Raw genomic sequence first — 22,745 nt, forward strand, 5'->3', positions numbered from 1 at the left:
AAATATAGTGCACAATATTAATGATATACTAAATTTAAAAAACACTTATTTCACTAAATGTTTAGCCGATGTTTCAACCCCTTTGAAGGAAAGAAAAGAAAATCCAGCAGTCAGCAAGTATCTGGAAATACACAAGCAGATCCCAGTGGGTCTTGGGTACAATAAACATTTGATTGTGTCACATATGTCAAATCTTTATACAACACCTGTGAGCCTAAGATAATTATTCTGACTTGATGCTCTCTACAGAATAGAAAGAACGTTAGCAGTCTGAATTACTGTTGCTGACTTATCACTAGAAGAACAATGATACAGATGCCTGATGAGCTATACAGAGCATCCATCAAATAGTGCAACAATGAAGAATCTGTAACATCTCACAAATGCCTTTATAAATTTTTTTTACCAGATTCAGAGATGCAGGAATAAAAGGAATTCCAGTTTTTAATAATGCACAGGAGCAAGAGCTCAGGCTACTTCAGTTCCAAAGGTTATTCTTAACACTTGAACAGGATACCTCATGTCAAGAGGGTCCTACTGCGATGCAGTTTGACAAAAGACACTTTTGACAGATCACCTTATTAGGTTCCCCATGTAAGAGAAACTCTTATACTATTGCAGGCTCATAAATTCCACAGAAATTTATAAATATTGAATTTCCATGATTTGATGTTATCCAACATAGTCTCAGAGGAAGTCTTCAGTGGATACTAGTTTCAAGCCATGCAGCAGACCTACCTTCAACTTCCACCATGCCAATGTTATTGATGTGCATTTATTAGGGCTTGTGCCTTGTATGATAAGGCGCCCTATGAGGTAATGTTAGACTAGCGATAATCTATACGCTAAGTCGGTTGGTATTGCACTTCCATCTTCAATGGAGTGTCTGGGGTTTTGTAGATCACTTACGAAGTCGGTATTATCTTTACGACGATGTGTTAAACTCATGGTTCGGTGAGGTTCTTGTAGAAAACACAAGGTATAAAAATAGTATATTCTTCTGAAGTTTTACATGATGAAGATCAGGTATGATCGTACAAGTCTTCTATGACGATAGCTTGATCACTTCTGCCAATGATGATGGCTAATCCTATTCCTCTACATGATAAAGCTTAGGTAAAGAGATACAGGTCTTCTAATGACGATAGCTAACTCTGTTCTGCTGTCTACCATCTCTGTTACAAGTTATGAAGGAACAGCCAGTAGTTCGAACATATGAACATACTATCAGATGACATAGTTTCATACGAACACACAATCGAATGAGACACGCTACAGATCACGTAGGCCGTTTGAATAATAGGTCGGGGTAGTTGTCTCAAGCAGGGAGCTTGGACTAATGTTTATAAACAATTGAATGACTACAGGTGACGGCATGTTATCTTAGCTTACATACTTATTGTATACGTCATCTTTAGCGTCTCTAGTCTGATCACATTCCTGCAAGCAATCTGGTTGACCTCTTTAGTTTTAGATTTTTATATATATGGACTAACATTCCATATTTTTATTATGTAAACACTTACATTAGCTCGGTCAGCTACCAAAACCAACCACTGAATATTACTCAAACTTGACTTGCATTTGACTTATAGGAGTGTGATACAGACACTATGTGAATATATATATATATATATTAGTAAATAAAAATTCATGGTGTACATGAATTGATTCAAGTAATAAAATATAAAACAATGATATTGGTAAATAATAGTGATCACATGATATATATAATGATACAGTTTTTTCACTTCATCTCTTTAAGATACTTATGCTACAGAAAATACTAATGTACTCTGATAATTGCATAGAATGAAGATTAACATGATAAAAATCATATTTTAACTGATAAAAAATTTCATATATGAATTGATAAAATTATTAATGTTTATGCTGATTGATTCGTTGATTTTTATGCTAAATGTTATATATCTGATTCATTAATCAATATACTAACTCATATATAAATGCAGATATTGGTAAGAAAAAGGTAACAGATTGATTATAGGCTACCTGATTTGTTTATACATATGTATATGGATTCATATAATTATGATTAATATATGTGCACTTTAAATAGATTCCTATTGCGTACACGCAAAGATATATTTAGATTCTGTTATTTATGATCATTTATATAAGAGATTCCTATTGCGTACACGCAAAGATATATTTAGATTCAGTTATTTATGATCATTTATATAAGAGATTCCTATTGCGTACACGCAAAGATATATTTCGACTCTGTTATTATGATCAATTATATATAGGATACATATACTTTATATATATAGGATACATGACCGAGGTTATACTACTTCACTTTTAACTAGCGTTCAAACAACTTTTCGTCCATTACACAGTTCCAGACAACACCTTTAGCCAAATGAAACGGCCTTTTTCAATGGTTAAACAAGGGGAAAATTTGCCTGGCGGGGGTCCAACGTTCCATTTTGCGTCACACTTATTCTCTGCATCCTAAGCTACACGATTACGTTCGCGATGAATAGATCATCCCAGCACGAGTCCTTCGCCAGCAAAGTAGAGTTGAATATCCTTCGGGTCGTAATTGTCGGAAGTATGTCCCTTTTGTAGTCGAATTCCGACAGCCGCTGGAGCGTTCCGCATTAAAACGAGATTAATGAGAGATACGGTGTCGGTCGAAGAAGTCCATGACAAACTTCCATTTCACATTGTAGGCGGTTGTTACTTGACTGTAGTCGTCCGCTACGACGAACGATTTTTGAAGTTGCGTTGTGAAACTCATCGTACTGCAGGATACTGTAACCGGGTTCCATTAATCAGCCTGCAAGTGAAATTATACTTGTCACAAGGGCAAAGTAAATTCAGACGACATCCAAATACAGGGGAGGGGAGAGAGCCATTTAGACCAAACTTAACCCACATGAATTCGCTGATATTTCGGAATTCAAAAGAGTCCGTTGTACAAACTTTTTTATCCATGGCATTAACAATGAGTGAACCTATCCAGGTCTATGATGACTTGTAAAAATATCCAGAATTAATTATAAAAAATAAATAGATATCATTACGAATCTCAAAGAAAATTTGATATTACTGGTAGTAGGTTACTAGACAAAGAAGTGGAAAAACGGAGCTAATTGTAAGATTTCCAGGCAACATAAGAGTCAAAGAGAAGATTAATCATGATTCTATGTGCCCTAACAAAAGTTTCATATTCAATTTTCTCGTGCGCATCTCTGAGGTTAACTTTTAAAAACATTATTAATAGGTAGGAGATGCAACGAAAAAAAACCACTATGTAACTAATTTCTATATAAAACTTTGGGTTTTCCAAGAAAATGTGACATTTTCCCATGAATGTGATTTACTTGAATTGTAATAGGCTAATGTTGCAAGTAAATATTTCTTATCCACAACTTGATAATTCTAAATGTCCGTTTACCCATGTCATAAGCTGAATTATTGACTCTAATTGTCTGAGGTTCAGAAAAAAAAAATTAATTCATTTTGTTGTTATAGAAATTCTATTTGCTTATATTGTTCATTAATTTTAAAATGATTACAAGTCCTTAACTAATTGCATTACACACGGATAAGAATATGTTATGTGGCCGTCATGTGACCTATGAACCACATGTGAAGTTCATGAACTAAGCATTCCTTTCTCCAGTCAATCTGCTTTGCCAGCGCGAGTGAAGCCTGTGCAAGCAGATATTTGAGGTTAAAGGAATCAATGCTGATACGGCAATGATGACGTCGTCACTTGGCAGGAGATTGCTCTCAGCCAGCTAAGAGTTACGTTACTTGCTGTAAGAGATACGACTTTAGTAGTTTTCAAATGATATTTTAGTGTTTTAATTCTTCACCCGCATGAGAAGAATGTCTGAAAAAAAAAAAAAAAAAAAAACAGCAGTACCAAAATTGAACAATATATTAGTTTCATGTTGGCATTATGTTAAATAAATATTCCTTATTCAAACTATATTGAAAAAGGTATTTCCATACCAAATTTCTATATATATTAATTTAGCCCTGTATAGATTCATATAGGATTATTCCATAGATAACATTTTCACTTCTAGACTTCCAGACGGTTTAAAATCTCTTTTATTTTATTTATTATTTTATTTTATATTATTAGTTTTATTTATTTATTTATTTATTTAATTTTTTTTTTTTGTTTTTTTTTTTTTTATTGACTACGAATATAAATCACCGGGACAGACAATATGTCAGTAGGTTTTGGATATGTATTTGAACTTTTAGCTTATTTGTCATTACTAAAGCGTTAAGTTAGAGTTCAAATCTTTACGCATATATATTGGATATTTAATGGTTACGTTTTTTGCTTATTGATTTATCGTGATTCCTTTTTTATTATAATTTGTAACCCTTCCGACTTCTTACGGAATGTATTATATTGACTTCCACTTGTATCCATATTTATCTTATTTTTTTATATTTATTATTTATATATATATAATATTTGATAAATTATGGTTGGCTTGAAATATGTGGAGTGTCTAGCGGCGTACCGTATAAGGCTACTTGCGGCATCAATTCTATAGATACAAGATATAAATGATAAAGGTATTTAAAACCGCGAGAACCGCTATAATCCGGTCGGATCCAATATCACGAGTTGTATGTAACTCGTAAGACATTGACACTTCCTATTTAATTATCCGTTATTCTACCAAACCGATTGACTCTGGGTGATCAAATATATTATTGGTTTTCTTAATGGAAAGGAATTCACACAACGTGTTAAGGAGATTATTATTGATTTACACCACCCGAGTCACAGATTATTATGTGTTGAAATGGTATTGTTATGATACAATAAAGTTTTATGCATACTTACCTGGCAGGTATATATATAGCTTATCCTCTTGACGCACTGGCAGAATTTCAAAACTCGCGGCAACCGCTAGTACACTGGTAGTTCAGGTGATGGCCACCCCGCTCCCGTGGCGCTGGTACTTGGAACTATTCCCGTTTTCCTCAGATTTTCTCTGAACCCTGTCTCCTGAGGGGAGGAGGGTGGGAATTTAATTATATATACCTGCCAGGTAAGTATGCATAAACTTTATTGTATCATAACAATACCATTTTTATGCATGACACTTACCTGGCAGGTATATATATAGCTGATTGACACATTTGGAGGTGGGTCATAGACAGCAACATCGTCATAATTCAAAAAATTAACTAAATTTTTAGAACTATGTATTATGTTCCTTACCTGCTAAGGTAGCTGACTTCGTAGGTCCTGCCTCTTTAGCCTGCTAAACCTTAGTAGCTCTCAACTAGGACGTGACCTGTTTGTTGAGAAAGCTAACAATAAGGGCCTGACAACTGGACGTGACCAATTTGTTGACAGAGAACCCTAGCCCTCATTTACCACGGGCATTCATGCTAGGAAAGTTAGTCACCTGAACCACACACACATATAATAAACACTAACCAACAGACTGAGCTGGTCTTAACCTTCTCAGACAACCATAAAAACACTATAACCTAATTAAAATAAAAACCTAGCATGTTATTAGGTTATGGGGTGGAAACTCCTTTGCCCAGTACTGTACCTGAGGATACATACGGGCCTAACGTTTGACAATTATCAAAAGTTGTCTTCACGTCTCTAAGGTAATGAGAGGCAAACACAGAGTTTGTCCTCCAATACGTGAATCTATAATGTCCTTGAGGGCTAAATTTTTCCTGAATGCTAAGGACGTAGCTACTGCTCTCACCTCATGAGCTTTAACTTTAATTATACCGAAGCATTCCTCCTGACAAAGCAAATGAGCATCTTTAATGACTTCTCTTACAAAGAAAGCCATTGCGTTTTTAGACATAGGTCTAGTAGGATCTTTAACAGAGCACCACAGAGAACATGAAGTTCCCCTAATGCTTCTTGTTCTTTCTACGTAATACCGTAAGGCTCTTACTGGGCAAAGAACCCTTTCTTGTTCTTGACCTACCAGATCAGCCAGTCCTTCAATCTCAAATGATCTTGGCCATGGATGCGAAGGATTCTCATTCTTTGCTAAGAACTCCTGTTGAAAAGAACAAACTGCTTTGTTGTGCTTCCATCCTATTTGCTTGTCCATAGCTTGCAGCTCGCTAATCCTTTTAGCTGTAGCTAAGGCTACTAAGAAGATAGTTTTCTTCGTTAGCTCTCGCAAAGGCGCACTGCCCATAGGTTCGAACTTATCCGTCTCCCAAGAATTTTGAGAACGACATCCAAATTCCAAGAAGGGTTCTGCACCGTCGATCCTTCTTTGTATCAAACGATCTGAGGAGATCTCTAAGATCTGCGTCATTGGAAAGGTTTAAACCTCTGTGTCTTAAAACACTGCAGACAACATACACTTATAGCCTCTAATCGTCTGATTAGCCAAACCTAGTTCTTTCTTCAGGTATAGCAGGAAATCTGCAATCTGTGTCACAGAGGTACTGGATGAAGAAATCTTCCGATTCTTACACCATTTACGGAAGTTCTCCCACTTAGACTGGGTACAACTTTGATAGTCGATGGCCTTCGTGCTCTTGCAACTGCCTTCGCTGGCTTCTCTAGAAAACCCCCTCGCTCTGACAAGTCTTTCGATAGTCTGAACGCAGTCAGACCCAGAGCGAGGGTGTTCTTGTGGAACCTGTCGAAGTGGGGTTGTTTGAGAAGATCTACTCTCGTGGGTAGACTTCTCGGAGAATCTACTGTCCATTCCAGTACCTCTGTGAACCACGTTTGGGGGGCCGGCCAGTATGGGGCTATCAGGGTCAGCCTTGTTCCTCGACTTTCCCTGAATTTTTCATTACCTTTCCTAAAATCTTGAACGGGGGAAAAGCGTACGCATCTAGACCCGTCCAATCTAGTAGGAAGGCATCGACTGTGACTGCAAGAGGGTCCGGGATTGGAGAACAATAGTTCGGTAACCATCTTCGTCGTCGCGGTAGCGAAAAGATCCACTACTGGAGTGCCCCAGAGCTTCCACAGTCTCTGGCATACTTGAAGATGCAACATCCACTCCGTGGAAAGCACTTGTCCGTCCCTGCTCAACAGATCCGCCCTGACGTTCTTCTCTCCCTGAATGAACCTGGTGAGCAGGGTGACGTTTTCTCTGCGACCAAAGAAGAATCTCCTTCGCCAGGTTGCAAAGGGACAACGAGTGGGTCCTCCCTGTTTCGTATATATGCCAGAGCTGTGGTATTGTCCGCGTTGATCTGCACCACTTTGCCGCTGATCCACGGTCTGAACGCTTTCATAGCCAAGAAGATCGCCATCAGTTCCTTCCTGTTTATGTGCCATGCCTTTTCTTCTTCGCTCCAAAGGCCTGACTCCTCCCGAGGGCCCAGCGTCGCTCCCCAGCCTGCGTCTGACGCGTCGGAAAATAATATCCGGTCTGGGTTCCTCTGCTGGAGTGACGTACCCTCTGACAACCTCTCCGGAGAAACTAGCCACCACTTTAGTTCCTCCTTTATCTTCGAAGGAATTGGAAACCCGGAAGGAATCTGGTTGCGATCTTCTTGGCCAGACTTCGTTCAGAAAGAAACTGTAAGGGCCTCATGTGAAGTCTCCCTAGTGAAATGAACCGCTCTAACGAAGAGAGTGTCCCCAGCAGGCTCATCCACTCTCTCGCTGAGCATTGGTCTTTCAATAGGAATTCTTGCACTTTCCGTATACACATGGTCTGCCTTTCGGGTGACGGAAAAGCCCGAAAAGTCACTGAGGATATCAGAATCCCCAAATAAACTAGTTCCTGAGAGGGGATCAATCGTGACTTTTCCAGGTTCACATCAGACCCAGTTGCTGAGTTAATTCCAATGTTACGTCCGTGTCCTCCAGACATTGCTGTTTTGATTGTGCTCTTATGAGCCAATCGTCGAGGTAGAGAGAGACTCTGACTCCTGCCAGATGAAGCCACTTCGCCACATTCGACATCATTCTTGTAAAAATTTGAGGCGCCGTGCACAGCCCGAAACACAGGGCTTTGAATTGATAAATCCTTCCCTGGATCACGAATCTCAAATATTTCCTGGACCTTGGATGAATTGGAATATGGAAGTACGCATCCTGAAGGTCCAGTGTTACCATCCAGTCCCCTGGTCGTACCGCTGCCAGTACTGAATCGTTCGTCTCCATCGTAAACTTGGTCTTTTCTACGAACAAGTTTTAGCTGGCTTACGTCCAGTACCGGCCTCCAACCTCCTGATGATTTCGGTACTAGAAACAGACGGTTGTAAAACCCTGGGGATTCGTGATCCAGAACCGGTTCTATTGCCCCCTTTTCTATCATGGTGACGACCTGATGCAAAGAGCCTCTCTCTTCTCTAAATCGATGAATGAGCCCCTAAGGCTCTCGGAGCTGTAGCGAGAGGTGGTTTCTTGAGAAAGGGAATCTTGTACCCTTCCTTCGCTACCTTTACGGACCAAGGATCCGCTCCTTTGCTTTGCCAGACTTCCCAGAAGTCTAAAAGTATGGCCCCCACACAAGTCTGGAGGACTTCTGACTCATTGTTTGGTTGAAGTTTTGGGGCCCCTCTTTTGGTTGAACTCTTTTCCCTCTAAATGCTGGTCGAGCGAAAGTCCTACCCCGAAAGGGCTGCTGTGCTGTCTTCGTATCCTTCGTAGTCTTATTCATGACCTTAGAAGGTAAATACTTCCTTACAGATGACGTAAGAAGATCTTGAGTCGCCTTCTGAGTGAGGGAGAGAGATATGTCCTTAATGATCTCTTGAGGGAAGAGCTGTCCTGACAGAGGAGAGAACATCAACTCCGACTTTTGCGCGTTCGACACTCCTTTAGCAGCGAACGAGCATAAGAGATGTCTTTTCTTCAAGACGCCTGCTGTAAAAATTGAAGCCAATTCATTAGCTCCATCTCTCAAGGCTTTATCCATACAGGACATAATACTTCTCGACAACTCGGATACTGACGACTCTTCCATCTCCGAAGTCCGAGCCAGGGCCCCAACGACCAGTCAAGAAAAGTTAAAACAAAACCTCAAAGGTCCTAAAGATACCTTTGAGTAAATGGTCGAACTCCGACGAAGTCCACCACACTTTGGCTGAATGCAAAGCATGTCTACGGGAGCTATCCACTATGTTGGAAAAGTCTCCCTGGGAGGAGGCAGGCACTCCCAGGCCAAGACTTTCCCCCGTAGCATACCAAACACCAGACTTCGAAGCCAACTTGGCCGGAGGAAATACAAAGAAGTCTTCCCGACTCTTTCTTCTCCTTCAACCACTCATTTACGCGTTGTTGAAGGGCTTTCTTGGCCGAAATGGACAAAGTCATTTCAAAAACGACGATTTCTTGGCTGTCTTCGTCTTCGAAAATTGCGACAAAGGCGATGGCGGGCCTGAAGGTTGAAAATCTCCTTCAAACAAAGAAAGAAGGCACTCTGTTAGCCTCTTGTAGTCCGAAGAAGGTGCTTCCGTCTTGTCCTCTTCCGCACTCTCCGCAAATTCTTCCTCCTGCGAAGAAATATCTTGAAAACCAAGATCCTGCTGACTCTCCAATTCAGAGTCCTTATGCAGCTCCTGTTTAGAAAGCGAATGCGGCACTGACTCCCTATAAAACTCCTCTCTTCCTTGTCGAGACAATGTTTTGACTTGCTGCCGCCTGCGTCCTGCGTCCTCCTGAACGTATGCGTCCACCATGCGTCCATCACTTCTCCTCTTGCGTCCTGCACTTCGTCCTTCTTAAGGGACGCACTGCGTCCTGGATCGCGTTGTACGTCCTGCGTCCTCTTGGAGGACTTAACCAGGGAGACGACGAGTCCTTACGTCTAGCCGAAGGGGTTGTTCGGGCTTCTCCCCATGATTGAACAATCACTGCCAATCTCTGCTGCATGCTCCCGCAGCACCTCCTTCGTTTCCGCCTCCTTACGAGACTCCTGATGATGAGAGATCGAGGACGCACCGGGCTAACACGAAGCGGGTGAGCGAACTTCCAACTGACATGAAACCCTCTTCCTTTTGATAGGGATCATCTCTTCATCCTCCGATGAAAAAAATCTCAGGGCTACTCCACCCTTCTTGGTCGAAAGCCCTTTCCTCCTGTGAAGAGGACGGAAAGTATGACCTCTTGAGAGGACGCGATACTTCCGCGAACCGCCTACTCCTTCCCGAGGCTGAACTATCCGAAGAATAACGGCACTTCCCAGTATCGCCTTTTCTATGGCGTACTGCAGCAGCCTGGGACGTACCAACAGGGACTGCCTGGAAGGGACGACTGATCGCAAGTCAACCCCTCTCGCCCCCTTTCGACTGTCGACATGCCTTCTCCCTTGGGTCTGGGAGCTTGACAGAGGTCTAGGTCTAGGAGTACGAGAGAGACGATCAGGCGCCCCCTCCACAACACTGTCACCAAACACTTCCACTTTGTCTGTTAAACGTTTAATTTGGTCTCCCATGGACGCAAGGCTGCGAACACTTCACTATTTGTGGATCAGTAGTATCCTCAGATACAGCAACTGGAGCAGGAGAAACCTGGGGGGAAGGAAGGTGCTACATCTACATGTGAATGAGCTGGAGAAGACACATGCAAAGATTCATCCAAAGGTTTACTCGAAGATCCCGATCTTTCACTCCTAGATACAGATCTTCTAAACCCGATCTTTTTCTAATCTCTCCCACATACTTCATAAGAGCCTTCCACTCTTTCTCATTCAGACACTGACATTCATTGCACCTATTGTCCCACGTACAATACAAACTCCGACACTTCTTACAAATAGTATGTGGATCTACCGATGATTTCGGCAGTCTCACCTTACACCCTTCTTTCACACAAACTCTAAACATACTTCCTGAATCAGACATACTAAACAAGGTCCAAACAAATGCGATTGCCACTCTAACTTCGTGAATACGATACCAATATCCAAAAAGTCAGATAACGAGCAGGAAATTCTAACAGAGAACCAACAACGATGTTGCCGGTTCGGCTGGCAGAGAAAATCTGAGGAAAACGGGAATAGTTCCAAGTACCAGCGCCACGGGAGCGGGGTGGCCATCACCTGAACTACCAGTGTACTAGCGGTTGCCGCGAGTTTGAAATTCTGCCAGTGCGTCAAGAGGATTAAAGCTAAAATAATATTAAACCGCCAGAGGTAAGTGTCATGCATAAAAATTCCATATTTACTGATTTAGCACTCATAAATATTCCTAACGCACTCAATTGCGGTGTTTGTTTTTAGTGCTATTAATTCTATATAACGTGTCAAGGAACTATTAACACTAAGAAGTGTTTATTCCCTCTGTCAGAGTCGTAATTCTGTTAATAATTCTATGTATATTCTTTCAAGGATTGATTTGGCACAGGATAGGCTCCTAAACTGACAGGTGTCTTAGTGTGTCCCTTGTTTTCATGACACGTGTTACAATCAGTTATGTGCTTTTTATATCTGTAAGCATTGTAGGCCAGTAAAACATGGATTTGGCTTTCTGTGACATAGTAGGGAACCCTGGATGACGGAATGCAACCAGTTTATGACGATTGGTATGAGAAAGATTATTACTACTACCTGGTCGTTAGTCATCCGCTGTGTTCTTCGGGTTTTCCTCGTCACAGACCTACATATAATATTACATTTGATTACATTATTTTGATACACATACTTTAAATGTACTTTTGCTTTAGGGTTTCTGCTCAAAAGTGTTTATTGTTTTTGCTTAGCCGCTGACCCTGTTTCCGTTTCGAAGTGTTTATTGTTTGGTGTTTATTGCTGCTGACTCTGTTTCCGTTCGAAGTGTTTATTGTTTGGGTTATGTCTGTTGACTCTTGCTTTGTTCAGTTTGTAACAGATCTGCGCTCCAACCCAGATATTCAATGCTCGCGATCTCTTGGGTTAAGGAATTTTCTTGTTTAGATACGGTTTTAACAATAGGCACGGATATTTCTATATTTTTTAGTCTAATTAATGGTTCTTTGCAGTATGGTGCGGGATTTGCGGGATAATGCGTCAGCTATGATAATTGCTTTCCCAGGTAGATATCTTATCTTGGCTCCAAAGACCTGAATGATCATTTTGTCACCGAGTTCCTTTTTTTTCCTTTGGACTGTGATTAAAGCCTTTGAAAAACTCGGTAAAGGACTCATGTTCAGTAAGGATTTTATCAGGATAGCCATAGATTATGAACTTAAAATGTACTAGTGTTAAAGATTACTAGCCCTTCCTGCCCTATTACTGCATATTTTACTTTCAGAGGGCTTTAGTTTACGTGAATAAAAAGCTATAGGGAAGAACTGTTTATCATATTACTGAAGTAGTATCCCTCTTACCCCTTGGTCTGAGGCGTCTGTTGCAATAAAAAAAATTCCTTATTTAAATCAGGGATTTTAAGTTAGGTAAGCTGCATTATTCCGCTTTTAAGATATCGAACGCCTGTTGATGCTTTTTTAGACCATAATCACTCTACGCTCTTCTTCGTAAGATCTTTTGAAAGGAGGCTGTCATGATTGAAGAGTTACATATTTACATTACGATTGTAATACCCACTACAGCGCAAAAGTGCTGTATCCCCCTTTTACGTTAATAAGTACCCCGGAAAGTTATGAATAGCCGACACCTTACCATGGACTACTTTTAAGACCTTGACCAGACACATAAAAACCTAGATAAACATGTTCGGTTTTTAAAAACACATTTAGATATTTTACTCTGAGATTATTTGTCTTTGTCTCTGTAGCACTAGCTCTACTTTATGTGGAATGTACTTCTAAGGTATTAGAAAAGATTACAGATCATCCATATAGGCATGTAGGGTATCCCCTAAAAATCCCAAACACTATATTGTAATTGGGGTGCAACGTAAGCCGGAGGCATACGTAAAAATTGATAATGTCCCCTGAGTGTGCTGAAAAAAAACGGTGTATGAGGTACAATCACTTAGGTAATGGTATCAGGTAAAAGCATTTAAGTAAGTCCAAGTTGGTGAAAAAAAATTTATTCTAACCTAACAGAGATAAGATGTCGTCGGTACATCGCACTGGAAACTATCGGAAGTCGTTTCCTTGTTTAAGCGACAGTAATCTGCGCAGATACGCCAAGTCCGATCTTTTATGGCATGACGTTGAGGGAAAAATTATATGGGCTTATTTGATTTCCTAATGGCTCCTATTACTAACATTTTTCAACTTCGTCATTTATCTCTATTTTAAAATTTCATTGAGAATCTATACGAAGGTACGTAAATAGCCTTATGTTTGTCCTTAGACCGTGTTTTGTTTTCAATGACATCCGTTTTTTCTCCCAGAGATCACTCGCTAGTGGAGAAACTTCCTGGTATTCAGGTAGAAGATAAAAAAAAAATTCTGCTGAATCACCTCTGCTTGAATGACTTTACGGATATTACTTTAGATAGATTATCAGAGAGATTCATCCACGACTGGTTTGGGCGTGATTAAAAATTAGCAACAATAAAAAATGCGATATTTATAACTTCCGTATCCACGATATGTATACTTTTAGGGCTTGTTCGCGGAAATCGTTATATTTCAGAGTGTCGGGAAGGATTAAAATTTCATTTCCCAGCAAAGTCTTTTTACACGCACTAAGACATTCGAGGGTGCATGCTTCTCGAGATTTTGCGTGCAAAGTGCGACTGCGGTTGTGGGAGAATTCTGTTGGGTCATTTGAACCAATGTTACGATTTAATGAGGGACCAAATTGTTATAGTTCCTTTATATAAGTTATTATTTGATTAACTGTCTCATTTTTGTTCCAAACGGATTTTAATATGTTTGAAGGTTTATAGGATTTTCCTTTGATAAACACGCCTTATTTTGCAGGATGTAAGATAATATTTTGTATACCCCTAGATGAATCTTACAATTACACTACATACAGATCAACGTTTTTTATAACTATAGAGATATCTGTAAACGCTCGCTTATCCGGACTTCTCATTAGGGAAGTTCGAACAACAGACGGTGAGTCCGTAAATACTGGTAATTAATTGTACTAAAGGAATAAATAAGATATTCTAATTTTTACGGCGCGTACAGTCGGGCTTAATCCACCAGTATTTATTATAACTTAATATATTAAAATTACTAGAACCTGCTCTGATTACTTGATACTGTCGTGTGATGCATAGGAAAAATCCTTTTTAGTTCAAAAAGATATCGGTATGTATGAACCAACATCGCTTTTCCCCACTCTGCTAGAGTCGCTTATTGTGTGGAATTTGCTTCGCTTTGAAAACTCGGCAGATTTAACTAACCTTGACCGCTTGACTAGGTGACACAGTCACCGAGTTTGCTTGTTTGATTCTGAACGGGCTACTGTTTCCTATTTCTTTTTGTAATAATTAGGATCCTTCTCTTTATTACCATCGGCAACGTCTTGTGTGGTTTTTTTAGCATTATGTTGCTGGTTACGTATAAAGCAATGAATGACGAACTATTAGGAACTGAGCGATTACTAATAAGACAAGTTATCACTACTGCATACAATATTAACTGTTTGTACTTCATTCTTTGCTAAAATTTGAAATAGTGAGGGATCCTGGTCAGCGCATTTAGCCTGATGAAAGTTTTTTACAGACATGTTATTCCTTGCAATCCAGCCATATTTTTAAAGTTGAGTTGAGTCATTGAGGTTCGATATTTTATATAACTCAAAAAACTCAAGGCTAAAACTGCGATCGGGACTTTGCAAAGGAGCATTTATTGTCATGACCCGAAATAGTGTTACCTCTAATTTATATAGATTTGTACGGGTGTTCCACTTGTTTTTTGTGTGTTTTCTAATCACTACGGTGCTTAACGACCTATCCATGCATCTGTATAAATACAGACGTCCACTGCGTAAACGCATATTCACTGTTTAATATGATTTGTTACGTAAGGGATTAATAATCACCCAAAATGATAAAATTAACATAGTATATGATTATGATATTTCAGTAGAACTTCTGGAAACAGACACTCAAAGATAAAAAACTAGCAGTAGCGAAATCTCAATGATATAGATAATTTCTGTAAAAAAGTAAGATTAAGAATGTCTCGTAACTTCAGCCACAGGAATAACGAAATTCGACCTGCAAAGGAAACACTCAAAGTTACTCCAAATGAATAAAAAATTGTACTTAGCTTGCTTTTGTGGGAAGTCACGGTGTTCCGATAACGACACACGGCCTTGGTCCTCCTTCTCTATTTAGCGGACGACCTGGTTTGGCTTCAGTTTCAACGTGCGCGTTGTTTCGATGATTCGAGCCCTTGAAAATCCGATGCTGCAGACGCGTTCGGTTTGTTTCTTGCAGTGCCGGAAACGCTCACTAACGATGTTTTCTTGAATGATTCTAATGAGAGACGAAGCTTCCGTTGCCGTAGGAAAAGGACACGTCGGTTTTGTTTCTTGAAGTTATTCACTAACGATGATACTAAGTTGCTTGACGAATCTTGTTGTTTTCTGAAGTCGCTCACTAATGATGATACTAGGTTGCTTGAAGAATCTGCTGCTTTCGTCGTCGTTGACTTCATGATTTATTATTCTGTTTTTTCTTCGTAGGACGTTGTAGTTCTTCTGGTCCGCTGACCACCAATATTAGGGCTTGTGCCTTGTATGATAAGGCGCCCTATGAGGTAATGTTAGACTAGCGATAATCTATACGCTAAGTCGGTTGGTATTGCACTTCCATCTTCAATGGAGTGTCTGGGGTTTTGTAGATCACTACGAAGTCGGTATTATCTTTACGACGATGTGTTAAACTCATGGTTCGGTGAGGTTCTTGTAGAAACACAAGGTATAAAAATAGTAATATTCTTCTGAAGTTTTACATGATGAAGATCAGGTATGATCGTACAAGTCTTCTATGACGATAGCTTGATCGCTTCTGCCAATGATGATGGCTAATCCTATTCCTCTACATGATAAAGCTTAGGTAAAGAGGTACAGGTCTTCTAATGACGATAGCTAACTCTGTTCTGCTGTCTACCATCTCTGTTACAAGTTATGAAGGAACAGCCAGTAGTTCGAACATATGAACATACTATCAGATGACATAGTTTCATACGAACACACAATCGAATGAGACACGCTACAGATCACGTAGGCCGTTTGAATAATAGGTCGGGGTAGTTGTCTCAAGCAGGGAGCTTGGACTAATGTTTATAAACAATTGAATGACTACAGGTGACGGCATGTTATCTTAGCTTACATACTTATTGTATACGTCATCTTTAGCGTCTCTAGTCTGATCACATTCCTGCAAGCAATCTGGTTGACCTCTTTAGTTTTAGATTTTTATATATATGGACTAACATTCCATATTTTTATTATGTAAACACTTACACATTCACCCAGATCTTTAATTGCATTGACTTATTTTATCCATTAGGACATTCTCTGTAACAAACTCTTTAGTGCCACTGCCTATATTAACTTCTAAAGGATATGTACTGTATACGCCCACTGGGCTACAACAGTTTTTGAGTCTTATACACCAAGTAACTACACAATGCTTTTATTCACTTTCTAACTCCCTGCACTGGGGGAGTGGAGGTGTAAATTATGTCATTTCTTAATGCAACATGGAACTTTAACTTTGGTTTGAGGCCTAAGGAGAATGTTTGTTAATGAAACTTTACCACAAAAAGCTCTCATCAGACAGATTCCCCAAAGTGTACACAACCTCAAAATACTGTATCCAAGTGAAAATGTCATGTTCTTAAAAGATATACTTAAAACAAGTATGTAGTCAACATTTTTCATTACACTGTACTGAAAAAAAAACTTTTGTTTAAAATCTAATAATCATGACAGACTGACCTAAATGTGATAAAACATCGCCCGTAAATTTTAGATCTGGTGGAAATTCTGGCAACCCTTTCATCTTCTGAAACATTATAACAGGTGGGTATTTCAAAATCCCAGTAAGAAGGTTGAGTCTCCCACGATGAGCCATACCAAGTATAACTTCTTGCACATCAGCTGGAAAAGAATAGATTATTGAATTCATCTAAATGTACAGGAAATATTCTAACTAACAATAATACATGTTTTACTACATACAAAATACCTACAGTGCAGTATTCCTTAGGCCTTCACTGTCCCCTATAATACTTTACCTACACTATTCCAGATAATAGCCATTTTTGCTTGAAGCCTAGTGTATTGTTCATACAGTGTACAAGGTATTTATAAATAAATAAATAAAATAAAATGAAAATCATCAATGCAAAACTATACAAAATGAAAGATGAAAGACTGAGAGAAAAACAATGCTTCTAAATTATCATTCAAAAACTTACAAAGAACAAAATGACACATAGAAGGCAAGGGGTGCAAGATTTTAAAAGTTACCAATGCTGAGGAGCATTAATATTCCTAAACTGTTTACAAAGGGGTTTAGTACTACAGTGGGATCTGACTCCATGTATCAACTATCCTACACTGTTTCAAAACTCTCTGTAACATTTTCCATTCACAACTATCCTAAACTGTTTCAAAACTCTCTGTAACATTTTCCATTCACAACTATCCTACACTGTTTCAAAACTCTCTGTAAACAAAATTTTCCATCACTAGACCACACTCTCCTTTCTTCATTTAATAAATGAGGAAAATTTATTCAAAATCTCAAAGGAATAAATTTACAGAAAATACACAAGAATACACAAATATCGGGATAACATTTAGCATTAGATATTGTAATTTTAACAAATGCATTACCCTATGCATAGATTCTACTCACATTAAACTACAAAACTACCATGTTAATCATTGCATTTTGAAAGAGATGCCATCAGTAGGAATGGACAAAGATAATATATTTTCAATGTCATTTTCCACAGGTATTGCAGTTTTGCTGACATGTTGCTATATAATATTTTTCTCTGCAGTTTAAATTATATCATACCAAAACACATATTGCATCAGCAATTTAATAAAAATTTCAGTGTAAAACTAGAGAAGCTCATAGACTGTATATATTTGCCATCACTGTAATCTTTCCCAGAAGTATGAGGGACATACTGCACTGTATTCTGAATCAATTTCAATTTTCATTGTGAAAGACCTTAATAGTTAAGTTTAAATTTCATTAAGTCAATAAAAATTAAATTCAAGGCACCTGTAGGTCTTGGGAGCAAGCAGATGTACCCTTACAGTAACTTAAGTATTCTTTCTTATTACTGAACCCTTCAGTCTCATGTTCTCCTTTAATACTCAAGACTAACATGAATTGACATTTTAGTCTAAGTAACTACTAACTAGGGAAGATCTGGACAAACCAGAGAAACTCATTTTTTCTGGAACCTATAGTATGAGTATGACTGTATAAAACTGATGGTCTCAAGATAGGTATCTAAATTATACAATATTCACCTTTCAAAGTAACTGATATATCACGTTAGAAACATCAAATTTTCTTGAAAAAAGGGAACAAACTGACCTAAATGTGAATGAGCACACTAACCTTCTGCTAAGCCTTTAAATGCTTCAGTGAAAAAGCCAACCATAGACTCTGCTCCCTCTCCTCCATACCTCTTGACACTCTGAAATTTGTTCGCTAAGAAACTGTCAAAAGCTTGGGACTCTAACATGTCTTTTGCAAGATTAATGCATTCTTCAGGTGCTAGTTGTTCATCATGTATTGCTTCAAAAGCTGATGCAAACCATTCCCTTTCTTCTTGGGTCTGCAATTAAATATAGAACTAGTATGACAGTTACAGTATATCTAGAAGTCTATCTTCATGTTGCAGTGTGCATAGATTCTAAGAATAAATGCATACTAAAATAACACTGATATTGTTTTTTACAAGTGATTTTTAGCATGAAGGTATAGTAGTTTCTGGGTATTACCCATTTACATTAATTACCTAATAACCCAACCACAGATATGAATCTAGCCTTAGGGAGGCGAGTTATGCAACAACTTGGAAAGAAACACTTTACAGTTACCTGTCAATTAATGTGTTTTCAATTTAACGCGAGCTAGAAAATATTAAAAAATTTTTAAGAAATGGAAAAATAACTATTTAAGGCGAATTGGCGCCGAAGCATCGTTTTCAAATCACCCGCACATCAGTTCTGCAGACGACGCCGTCAACATAAACGAAGACATAACACAGTTCATTGTATGTATTTATTTATTTATCAATAAAGTGAAAGACTTTGTGTATGGTATTTATTAATAAAGCGAAACTTTATTTATTAATAGTGCGAAAGATTTTGCTCTGTTTTTCTCTTTCGTCTGACCTACATAGTACAGGTCTTCTCCTAGCCTAGCATATACTATGGTATATCGTATACATATGAATACAGTAGCCTAGCCTACAGTATACTCTATACAGCTTATACGGTACGGTAATTAATATAAGCCAATTCTGGAGGTTTTATACATTCTGACTGTGATAATTCAGTACAAAATAAATAAATAAGTGGACAAGAAACAAGAATCAGCTTCGTTTCAACATCGGCATAATTGAGCGATGTCTGGCTGCTGACGGCTAGGTATAATTACAAATGTAACAAATATGCATCTTTTCCACAAAACTTTTAAAAAGTTATACATTACTTCACTGTATCCAATAATAATGTATGTATTCTCATATTATTGTATTTATAAATAATAACATAGCCGTCGATGTCTTGGTTTGGAAATCAGTTGATGGCGAATAAGAGTTAATTTTGCCATATCTACCTCAATTCTGTGCACATTTTCTTGCTTCTAGTTAGCATAAACAAATTTCTAGATACTTTACACTTATATGTGACAAGGGCATTTTTCGTTATACAACAAATTTATAATTCAAAATATGACTTGAATAAGTCTTGTTATGAACTAAATTATTTTTTCGTTAACAGATTTTGTTGGGAGCATGATTATTGCGAAAAAAAAAAAGTGATTACGTTTGCTATTTTCACTTGCTTTCATCGTAATACAAGCTAACATAAAAATATATCAGTCCTATTCTACATAGTGCCATTTATAACTTAACTACGGTAATTGTTTACTATTGTGCGATGGCTGAAACACAAGCAAATGGATGCCGCTGTTATCCAATTCGGTTGCACTTAGCAAAAAAGTACAGAGTTCCCGAACTCCAGGAATGTAACCCCCTTATTACTGTTATTTCTTATGGGAAAAATATATTTAAACAACACGTTTTTAACCCTCTTACGCAGACTGGACGTATTTTACGTCGACATTTTTTGCCTCCTGTGTGCCGACTGGACGTATTTTATGTCGACTTACAAAAGTTTTTTTTTAAATTCACGGAAAAATACTTATAGGCCTACCAGCCTAAAACTTTTGAATCACGCGCCTTAGGGGATGATGGGGAGTTCACGGAATCAAGGTGGTTTTGTTTTGCTTTACAATCGTTACGGCAGGCGCGCAAGTGCGGAATTCTTTCTTGGCCGCACTAAAAAGTATCTATGACACATCTCGGAAATTATTTCGTCACTTTGACATAATTTTTGTACCATTGTAAATTAGCCGTCACATGAAGTATTATATATGAAAATGTGCGCATTTTTATGTAGAATACAACAATAAAATACTCATGATTGTAGCTTTTATCAGTTTTGAGATATTTCCATATAAATAACGATAATTACCAAAATTTCAACATTCGGTCAACTTTGACTCTACCGAAATGGTCGAAAAACGCAATTGTAAGCTAAAACGCTTATATTCTAGTAATATTCAATCATTTAACTTAATTTTGCAACTAATTGGAAGTCTCTACCACAATATTTCGATTTATGGTGAATTTATGAAAAAACTTTTTCCTTACGTCCGCGCGGTAACTCTTCCGAAAAAAATCATACATGCGATTGTGGTAATGTTTGCACCATTTTAAAATTAGCCGTTATATAAAGTTTTATATATGGAAATGTGCACAATTTCATGCACATTACAACTAAAAACAACCCATGGTTGTAGCTTTAATCAGTTTTGAGATATTTTCATATAAATAACGATAATTGCCAAAATTTCAACCTTCGGTCAAATTTGACTCTACCGAAATGGTCAAAAAACGCAATTGTAAGCTAAAACGCTTATATTCTAGTAATATTCAAGCATTTACCTTCATTTTGCAACAAATTGGAAGTCTCTAGCACAATATTTCGATTATGGTGAATTATGAAAAAAATAACATTTTCTTTACGTCCGCACGGTAACTCTTCCGAAAAAATCATACGTGCGATTGTGGTAATGTTTGCACCATTTTAAATTAGCCGTTACATAAAGTTTTATATATGAAAATGTGCGCAATTTCATGTAGAATACAACAATATATAATTGAAGGTTGTAGCTTTTCTCATTTTTGAAATATTTCCATATAAATCACGATAAATAGAAAAAAAACCATGTTCGGTCAACTTTGACTCTGCCGAAATGGTCGAAAAACGCAATTGTTAGCTAAAACTCTTACATTCTAGTAATATTCAGTCATTTATCTTCATCTTGAAATAAATTCGAAGTCTGTAGCAAAATATTTAGATTTATGGTGAATTTAAAAAAAAATCTTTCCTTCCCTCCGCGCGCGGATTCTTCGCCACAAATCTCCGAAATACGTACGTCCCAATCTCGGAATATTTGCTCCGTTTCATATTAGGCATTTCATAGAGTTTTATATATGAAAATGTGCACAATTTCATGTAGAATAAAACGAAAAATATTTGAAGGTTGTAGCTTTTCTTATTTCTGAAATAATTGCATATAAAAAATATATATATAAAAAAATTCGACATTCGGTCAACTTTAACTCGTCAGATATGGTCGAAAACTGCAATTGTAAGCTAATACTCTTACAGTATAGTAATATTCAATCATTTGTCTTCATTTTTAAAGAAATTGGAAGTCTCTAGGACAATATTTAGATTTATGGTGAATTTTTGAAAAAAATATTTGTTTACGTCCGCGCGTTACGAATTCATGCATTATGTTGTGATAATATTTTCTCTGTGTTGCTTTTATCGTTTTATAATGTGTTAATACCAAAATGATTGCAATTTAGTGTACATTACAATGAAAAAAAAGTAACTTGTTACCTTTAACCGTTTTGCGCACAGCGCGATTTGAATACAATTATATATGAAATTTCGTTTTTGCGCTATCATATATCGCATTATTTATATATGATAATGATATTTTTTTCATTTCTGATGGTTGCATACTAAACTTCAGGCAATGACAAAAAAAGGAGCCAAAAATGAATTCTTAATCTTGAAAACTAAGCGCGCTGTGATTTTTTGAAAAAAATATTTTTTCCGCTTCCGCGCTCACTCAGAATCCCCTCCGGCACACGGGAGACAATTTTTTATTTACCGCTCCAGCGTAAGAGGGTTAATGAACGCGAGCTCTCCAGGAACGTAAACCTTGCGTTATCTGAGAGGTGACTGTACTGGACTTTCAATACCCTCATTAAGATTTTACATATCATGACCCATGGCATATTTTAACATTAATAATTGGAACTCAAGTCTACTGCCTCTTTCTTATCATATTGTAAGGAGTATATCTCCCCAGAAAAATATATCTGGTTCCCCATAACCACCTCAATCATTTATTAGACCACATTAGTTGTCTTTGAAAGCAACGGACTCAGGAATATTTTGTCTTGCTGACATAAGACTGCCAACCTCATCCATCAGTTATTAATCAATCACTTGCTTTATTTTCCATAAGATCCTGAGCTATCAAAATCTCTCACTAGAATTTTCAGCTTGTTTCTTCAATACAGAGACCGCCATTTTTCAATGTTATTTCAACCATCTCTCATTTTATACTAACTA

The 22,745-nt window shown here is 37.9% G+C and overlaps 1 protein-coding gene across 1 annotated transcript in view; it reads right to left on the reverse strand.

Annotated features, from left to right (window-relative positions):
• The window catches only part of LOC135216365 (2-oxoadipate dehydrogenase complex component E1-like), a 146,440-nt gene that overhangs the window by 118,395 nt on the left and 5,300 nt on the right, over positions 1 to 22,745 (reverse strand). Inside the window, exons 4-5 of the mRNA XM_064251617.1 lie at positions 18,415 to 18,634; positions 16,767 to 16,928 (exon numbers count right to left, since the gene is read on the reverse strand). Of these exons, the coding sequence (XP_064107687.1) occupies positions 16,767 to 16,928; positions 18,415 to 18,634 (382 nt within the window). The remainder of the gene's footprint in view (positions 1 to 16,766; positions 16,929 to 18,414; positions 18,635 to 22,745) is intronic.

Source organism: Macrobrachium nipponense, chromosome 6 (genome assembly GCF_015104395.2).
Source record: "Macrobrachium nipponense isolate FS-2020 chromosome 6, ASM1510439v2, whole genome shotgun sequence".
NCBI classification, from domain to species: domain Eukaryota; kingdom Metazoa; phylum Arthropoda; class Malacostraca; order Decapoda; family Palaemonidae; genus Macrobrachium; species Macrobrachium nipponense.